Below are 9,457 nucleotides of genomic sequence, written 5' to 3'. Positions count from 1 at the left end.
ACACGAAAGGAAGGAGGGAGAGGACTACTAAGTGTAGAGGACTTGCGTCAACATCGAGAACAGGAGCACTGGGGCAAATACTGAAAACCAGTGAAGATGAGTGGCTAAAGAGTGCATGGAAAGAAGGATAGTAAAAATAGACGAAGACCCAGAAATATACAGAGACAGGTGAGAATGACAAACAGAACAGAGGACTGGCATAAACAAACCAATGCACTTAAACAATACATGAGACAGACTAAAGAACTAGCCAGCGATGACACGTGGCAATGGCTACAGAGGGGAGAGCTAAAGAAGGAAACTGAAGGAATGATAACTGCGGCACAAGATCAGGCCCTAAGAACCAGATATGTTCAAAGAACGATAGACGGAAATAAAACATCTCTCCCAATATGGTAGGAAGTGCAATACGAAAAATGAAACTATAAACCACATAGCAAGCGAATGTCCGGCACTTGCACAGAACCAGTACAAAAAGAGGCATGATTCAGTGGCAAAAGCCCTCCACTGGAGCCTGTGCAAGAAACATCAGCTACCTTGCAGTAATAAGTGGTACGAGCACCAACCTGAAGGAGTGATAGAAAACGATCAGGCAAAGATCCTCTGGGACTAATGTATCAGAACAGATAGAGTGAATACGGGTGCAAATAGACAAAGCCAGTGACGTTGATTGACAAAATCAAGAAGAAAGTATCACTCACTGATGTCGCTATACCATGGGACACCAGAGATGAAGAGAAAGAGAGGGAAAACATGGATAAGTATCAAGATCTGAAAATAGAAATAAGAAGGATATGGGATATGCCAGTGGAAATTGTACCCATAATCATAGGAACACTAGGCACGATCCCAAGATCCCTGAAGAGGAATCTAGAAAAACTAGAGGCTGAAGTAGCTCCAGGACTCATGCAGAAGAGTGTGATCCTAGAAATGGCGCACATAGTAAAGAAAAGTGATGGACTCCTAAGGAGGCAGGATGCAACCCGGACCCCACACTATAAATACCACCCAGTCGAATTGGAGGACTGTGATAGAGCAAAAAAAAAACAATAATAATAATATAATAATAATAATGATAATGTTAAAGAAAGCATCATGGTTGCTATTACATGTATAAGACGCTAACTTAATAGTAATAGTGCTATAAAGTGCATCTGATTCACCATTTCCTCGATCCAAACTGAACGGTCGTCGCTTCTTCCTCTTCTTCATTGCTCAGCCTCTCAGTTTTTCGAAACATTCTCACCAGTCGATGTTCAGCGGATTTGCTTGGCACAAATAAAACATAGACATAACGCCGTCACCTGTGGCAATTTCCCCGCCTTTGAGATACCAGAAGAGCGCTCCGTTGTCAATCCACATATCTTTATCTGCTGGTAGGTAGAATCTTTGTAACTACCCTCCATTATTACGAAAAGAAAAAAAAGTCAATATTGAAAATGTCACTCAGAAAAAAAAAAAAGCTGAGATCCACTGTACAACTTCAGGGCCTAAGATCATCATCTCAAGATTCAATATATTATAACTTGCAACATGTCTTAGGAGTCATGTGCATGTGTGAGTGGCAAATGGTCATTGTAAAGCCCTATAAGCCAGCCGAGTAAGTGTTTTAGTCATATCTTCCCTATTCAACTTTCAAAGACATTGCTCTTCATAATAGCAGAATTATATTTTACATGAAAATAATGAATCATCAACATTTTTCATTGGAATCCCCTTCATGTAAAATATTCCTGCCATATATATGTCACAGAAACGAATCATTAACCTTACTTCGGGAACGATAATTTATATAAAATCGTGGGTTTTTTGTCTGTTTTGTAATCTTTTCAGCTGTTGCTGTCCTCTCCATCACCTTATCATTCTCCATAAGACTCGATTTCAGCCTTTTTACTTTCATATCGTCCAATAACTGCTATGGAAATAATGCAGATGTCTTTGAAAGTTAGTTTCCTAAAGTCTCACTTGTAATCATTCAGAATCAAATATGACAGGCTTCTTAACGGAACCTTGGGTAATACATTCCTACTAAATAAGATTTCTGCTCATACGTACTGCCTACATAACGTTGGACGTTCGTCATTGCTTCTCTCTGATTTTTACTTGCAGTGTTATACTTTGCAAAGCGGTGTCCGGGGATCTTCTGGCAAGAATTGGTAGAGCTTTTGTAATTCATATCTTTTGACGGGACGTGGTAGAATAGATTGTCTGTCCCTAGGCCATAAAAGATATTCGGAGGAGTCTCTGAAAGAAAAAGAAATCAAGCGTTTAACTTTGCCATGGCAGTGAATGTATTCGTGTTGGTTTGAGACACGCATTAAAGCGAAAGTTTATGTACCAAGGGCTATTGGAACTTGAATCAAGACTAAGTAGTCTGGTGCAGGCGGCAACCGATTATAATGAGGACTTAAAAGTCGCCAAAACCTTACATAACTATGGATACTATATATGCATGGAAGTCTTAAAACTGTGTTAAAGATGCGAAAGTTGAACTTAAAAACGGAATTCCAATCTTGCAAAATTCTAAGCGTTAGGGTGTTACCACAAGCAAGCTTCGGAAACTCATAGCATGTATATCACAAACAAGTTAAAAACTAGATCGATCTTTGGCAAATGCTAGATAATAGTATGAAGCTTTGATTAGAACTGCCAATGATTCATTGACTTATATGCGACTTGTTTGTGATGTGTGTACGTTAGTACTCAGCTTAAAGAGTCAGTACGTCACAACGAGGCCCGAGATCCAATGACATACAGTTAATAAATGAGCAAGCAGTCTTCAACGCTTCATTCAGTTCTGAATTCAATCCCGAAAATATACCATTGAAACAACTAAGGTTTCTGCAAGTGTGAATGTGGTTCATGAGGCAGCTTATGCGTTATTAATATCATTGCGCTCATCGTCCTTTTCTTTGCCGAGAAAAGGATATGAAACGAAATGCGCCCGCTGGGGATTACGTAACTTCGACTTGCATATTCAATAAACGGAGAAAAAAATATATTAAGGTACTATTATGAATATCTAAACGAAAATGGATTAAAAGATGCATACTTTTCTCATAGAAATGTGACATTCGATTCCTGAAATAGTGGAAACCGTGTAACACGAATTATCGGGGTGACATAAAAGACAATCATTGAAGACAAGTGACGATTTTGCTCGGACAAATTCACAGAAGTGTATCGCATTAACTCACTTCGGAGGAGAGACAGTTTACGAGGAGAATAAGAACACTTGGTGTGTAGAAATGCTGTTTTATGAAAATCGCTGTATCCAAGAGAAAATGAAAACATACCTAGAATGGAAACAGTTAAAGCAAACTACTATTGATGAGTTTGTGAATAATCCCAAACATGCAATAGGTGAAATACATTTACTTTCAGTATAGATGGCCCATTGTCACTTACAACAGGTGACTAAGGTTTAGTACAAGCTTAGCAACACTAGTGATTCTTTTACAAAAATTAATATTGGTTTTGGTAACGGAAACTGGAATGAATGGCAAATTGAAGCTGGAATGAAACCGAAGAAATGAATAGTAAACGAAAGAATGCGACAGTCATTGGACGTGTTACACGGCGGTATAAAGATATCAGATAAGACGAAAACTAAACTATTGTAACACAAGATTTAGCATTTAATCCGTCCTGGTGGCTTGGGTTCTTTATCTTCCTAAAACTTCAGAGAGCTTTTAAAAGAAAATGTTTGAAAAGAAACCCTGTCTGTTTGGTAATTAGTTACTTTCCAAACGCCCAATAAGATGGGAGGAAGTTTTGTAACTTAGCGTATTCTTTCTTTAATATGTAATTTTCTTTTCATTTCATATCACCCTTAACGCAAATATGTTTTCTAAATTATAATGTCTTTTAAAAATAAAAGTAGTTTTTTTTGTGAAGCTTGCCGAGGAATTCCATCTACTTGTAATCATGATAATCAATTCACTTATGGTAGATACTTGTGCCTACGAGACGTTTGTTTGGCGACCTCTGATTGGCTGGTGCCAGGAGGTAGGCCTGTCGCTCAGTGTCTCATTATTTTCGTCTGTGGCTTAGAAAATTAGCAATGTTTATATTTTTTCAATCATCTCGTGCTTTGCACAAGATAGGAGAGTTTTAGTCATACTATAGGATTCGGTATTAATTGTACAACCAAGTCATCTTTTCCTGAAATCAGTAAGATGAAACATAAAGGAATTACGAGTAAAAGTAAAGAGAGAAGTATTTAATTCTTTATACCTGTTTTTACTTATCATCGGATTTTGCATCATTAACGCGATCAAGATAAAATAAAATGTGTGTTTTCATATAACAAATTCACCCTGAATACGCTGGTGTTTTCAGATGCATGTAATATGTGAAGAGAAAATGAATAATATGTTTTATTATGTAGCATCCGTAAATGATTCAAGTTTGACGGTATTGTCAAGAGAATGAGATCTGTATGGCGTCATTCCGTTTGTCGTCTCGGCAAGAGATTTGAGTTGCCAATTAGTGATATAAGGTGTTGTAGTTTCGACAATATTTACCATATTATATCATCACATTTTATGTAAATAAATACACAGAATTTCCATTATAACTGTCGAACATTTTCAATTCAATATCATATAGTATGTCTGGATATATCTGATAAGGAAAAAAGTAGTAATAATCAGATGGATGCATCTGGTATCGTTAGCTAAGATCTAGGCGGGCCGCGGGGAATGCAGTCCAGCAAAGAACTTGAACTCTGTGGACAGACTTCGCACTCTTCAACTCAGCCTAAGCTTTAATCAGGTTGTTTCAGAATATTGTTTCTAATTTTATTATTATATGAAAATATTTTCAAACAAAAGAGATATCAGAGACTTATTTAAGTGATATGAAATAATATTCTCTGTGAGGTAATAAACAACAAAGAATTAAGAAAGACTGACTTCCTTCAATTAAGGCTGAGTCAAGTACAGATGCAACATTTTAGACTTATTCTTCATGTTCTCTTCACATATTACACACATCTAAAATCTGATAACACCAACGTATTCAGGGTGATTTTACTATATGAAAACACACGTTTTATTTAATCTTGATCGCATGAATTATGCAAAATCCGATGATAAATGAAAACAGGTATAAAGAATAAAATGTTTCTCTCTTCACTTTTAATCGTAATTCATTTGTGTTTTATCTTATTGATTTCAGAAAAAGATGACTTAGTTGTACAATTAATACCGAATCCTTTGGTATGACCAAACCTTTCCTAGCTTTTGGAAAACGTGAGCTAAATGAAGAAATAGAAACATATTGCTAGTTTTCTAAGCTACAAAACGAAAGGCACAAGAATCTACCTTAAATGAATCGACTATAGTATTGATAATTATTAATGAATAATTTAATTTTATTTCATATCATCCTTAACATGAAAAGGTACGTTTTCTAAATTATAACTGTTTTTAAAATGAAAGCAGCTTTTTGTTTTAGAGAAGCTTACCGAGGTAAATCTAGTCGTAATCATCATTACTCGTAAATCCCACCTGCTTTAAAGATATAAGTAGCACCCTGCTGCCTCTGGAAATTGTTTTGCCTGGCATGTTTTGTGGTAAGTCGACAAACTGACGCTCCATCCACTACCTGGAGAGAGGAACCACTGCACGATTTGTTCCTAAAACATTCCATTCGACAGTCGCCTGTTGGCAAAAGATATAACCTAGAATGTGAATCGAATTTGCACCTTCCAAAGAGATTAGTCTAGAAAAGAAATCCTCACATGAAAATAAAAGGAGATGCCAATACTTTCTACTTTTATTGTAAGGTCATCTTCAGGGTCTTCGGGGTACTCCAAAGATCACTTTACAAATAATGTCGAAAGCCTTGTCATCTCCTTCGTTTATTTTCATGTGAGATCACTTTTAGAGTTTGTGGAAATACAAAAATAGTATACATAATGAGTTTCTTTGAGGTTGACTAACAGATTAGATTTAATACCAGACGAACTAAGTTTTGACCCTGTGGAGCCGCAGGGCAAAATTGATTATGCGTGCGATTCATGTGCCTTGGTAAATGTTGATCATAAAGGGGAATATTTGCATTATTGAATTATATACAGAAATCTCGTAAATGTCTGATGCAATAGGAGAAAAATGCTCAAAGAGGAGAAAGGAAACTTACTGGCCCTCTCGACATTTTGTATATTATTAATGATCCTAAACTTGCAATGAAACGTCTTAATTTGATATTGTCTGTATAGCTTCCAAAAGGTTCAGGTATACGTACATACATGTGGAGACACGTATATTTATATATATATATATATATATATGTATATATATATATATATATATATATATATATATATATACATATGTGTGTGTGTATGTCTGTATATAGTATATATATATATATATATATATATATATATATATATATATATATATTATATATATATATATATATTATATATATATATATGCCGCATGTGTGTGTGTGTGTGTGTGTGTGCGTCCGCGCAGGAAATGTGCAAGCTTTTAGCAAGAGTATAATAGAAAAAATTAAGAAAAGCTCGATTAACTCACTGAATTTCATCAAATACTACCTCACAGAACCTTAGGTATTACATCAAATGTAAACTCACACGAAACTGACTGAATTACATCGACTGTAGACTGCTGCAAATGTCAACTTACTGAAAGTTGACTGAATTACATCGAGTATATACTGCCAAAAATGTAAAGTAACTCATGGTTGACTGAATTACATCAAATATAGACTCCCAAAAAAGTCAACTCACTTAAAACTGACTGAACTGTGTGGACTGTAAACAGCCACAAATAAAAACTCACAGATAATTGGCTGAATTACATCAAATGGTCACTGGCAGAATGCAAACTCACAGGAGATAGGCCGAATTACATCAAATGTAGACTGCCACGTCAAGTGTTCAGTGCCAAGAATACAAAGTCACAGAAGACTGAATTAATTACATTGTGTTCTCTGCCAAGATTAAAAACCCTCACAGAAGCCTTTGTGAATTACATCGAGTATTCACTGCCAAGAATAAAAACTCAGAAGAGTGACTGAATTACATCAAGTGTTCACTTCCAGGAAAAGAAACTTACGGCGGATTGACTGAATTACTTCAAATGTTCAATGGAATAGATACAAACTCACAGTAGATTGACTGAATTACATCAAGTGTTCACTGCCAGGAATAGAAATGGTATGGATACAAACTCACAAAAGATTGACTGAATTACATCAAGTGCTCATGCCCAGGAATACAAATTCACAGAAGATTGACTGAGTTACTTCAAATGAACACTACTACGAATTAAAAAATCCACACAAGGTCGACTGACTCGCACCGGAAGGCCATCGCAACAACTAAGAACCCGACAGAATTCTTTTCCCCCGTCTGAATGACGCCACAGACAGGCGGCGAACCAGCTACTACATAATAATACTCACACAGGAGATCGGTAGGATAGGAAAGGAACGCCTCTCCTGCGGGGATAGACAGTCCTTCAGCGACGATGAAATCGTTTCCTTCGTAGATCCCATCAACGAACGTGATTTTGATGTCTGTCAAATTCACATCTGTTGTCTGTCCGTTTACGGAGACGCTTTTCATCCACAGGACGATGAAAAGGAGGAGGAGGAGGAGCGTAGGCCTCGCTACCTCCATCTTAAATTTGCTTCCTGGAAGAGAAGAGGGGGTTGAGATGTGCAAAGCTAATGGCTCTTGGAACAGTTCTACTTTACCTTAACCAAGACTGGCTCTAGGCAGGTAGGTCAATGTATATAAAAACACACACACACACACACAAACACACACACGCACACACACACACACACACACACATAAAACGTGATGCTATGTACAAATGAAAGGTAATATCACGGAGGAAAAGTGAAAGACGAGAAATGCCGAGATCTTTCCGTTTACACTACCCTTTACTTGAGTCACGAGTAAATGGTCGTGTAAACTGAAAGATCTCGGCATTTCTCGTGTTTCATTTTTCCTCCGTGGCATTACCTTTATACATATATATATATATTTATATATATATATATATATATATATATACCTATATATATATATATATATCTCATATATATATATATATATATATATATATATATATATATATATGTATGTATAAAGTAATGCCACGGAGGAAAAATGAAAACACGAGAAATGCCGAGATCTTTCATATCCCATATCCTTCTTATGTCTATTTCAGGTCTTGATACTTATCCATTTTTTCCCTTTCTTTCTCTTCAACTCTGGTGACCCATACTATTGCGACATCAGTGAGTGATACTTTCATCTTGAAAGTATATATACGTATATATATATATATATATATATATATATATATATATATATATATATATATATATATATATATATATATACGTATGTGTGTTTGTGCATGGACATAAGACTTGACAACTGAAAGCTTATTCTAACTTCCCTTTAAATAACCCTGGAATATAAAAAGAAATAAAAAAATATCAATTTCTAAACTGAGAACGATATTCTTACCAGAAAAGACACGAATTTTCTACCTTCACGAAAAAACTTAACAACAAAGGCCTATTCACTCGCGGCATGCAGGTGACAGCCCAACACCCGTCGATGATGACCAGCGACTGAGCAAAATTTCATCTCACGGGTCTATTTCAATGGAGAGACTTAGGACTGTTCGCTCAGTACCAGACGAAGAATGGCGGGACTGCTGGCTTCATCGATTAAATGTTAAAGTGAATTTACCGAGGCGATCATGCGTCTGAAAATATAAAATCAACATTTCTTATATTTTCTCTACTACTTCCAAACAACATTTTTCCATTTTTAGGGTATTTAGTACTTTTCCTGTTGGTGACAAAAATTTTGCCATATTAGCTTTATCTAAAATATATTTTATCTAAAGATATATTTTTTTATATTTCAGTGTGTCTGGCTTAAAACAATTCACATTTTGTACTAAGCTTGAAAGTTATTGGTTATTTTGCCTTTATTTTAATTAAGGGAAAATTAGCATGGCGTTTATGGCTTTATTAGGAATGAAAATTTGATGCTGAAAGGGTAATAATAATAATAATAATAATAATAATAATAATAATAATAATAATAATAATAATAATAATAATAATAATAATAATAGGGTGATACATGCAAATAGACCAGACGTGACGTTGATTGACGAAATCAAGATGAAAGTATCACTCACTGATGTCGCAATACCATGGGTCACCAGAGTTGAAGAGGAAGAAAAGGAAAAAATGGATAAGTATCAAGACCTGAAAATAGAAATAAGAAGGATATGGGATATGCCAGTGGAAATTGTACCCATAATCATAGGAACACTAGACACGATCCCAAGATCCCTGAAAAGGAATCTGGATAAACTAGAGGCTGAAGTAGCTCCAGGCTTCATGCGGAAGAGTGTGCTACTAGAAACAGCGCACATAGTAA

General features: G+C 35.8%; 1 protein-coding gene across 1 annotated transcript; it reads right to left on the bottom strand.

Moving 5' to 3' along the window:
• Positions 1-1,104: 1,104 nt before the first annotated feature.
• LOC135225433 (uncharacterized) lies at positions 1,105-8,619 on the bottom strand. Its single transcript, XM_064264758.1, has 5 exons — positions 8,525-8,619; positions 7,444-7,674; positions 5,514-5,666; positions 2,056-2,244; positions 1,105-1,370 (listed from the first exon to the last, which is right to left on the bottom strand). The coding sequence occupies exons 2-5, from the start codon at positions 7,658-7,660 to the stop codon at positions 1,243-1,245; spliced, it is 687 nt and encodes a 228-aa protein (XP_064120828.1). The 5' UTR covers positions 7,661-7,674; positions 8,525-8,619; the 3' UTR covers positions 1,105-1,242.
• Positions 8,620-9,457: the final 838 nt, after the last annotated feature.

The sequence above is a fragment of the Macrobrachium nipponense genome, chromosome 13 (genome assembly GCF_015104395.2).
Source record: "Macrobrachium nipponense isolate FS-2020 chromosome 13, ASM1510439v2, whole genome shotgun sequence".
NCBI classification, from domain to species: Eukaryota; Metazoa; Arthropoda; class Malacostraca; order Decapoda; family Palaemonidae; genus Macrobrachium; species Macrobrachium nipponense.
The sequence above is the reverse complement of the archived record's forward strand: the minus strand, read 5'-3'. Positions and strand labels throughout refer to the sequence as shown.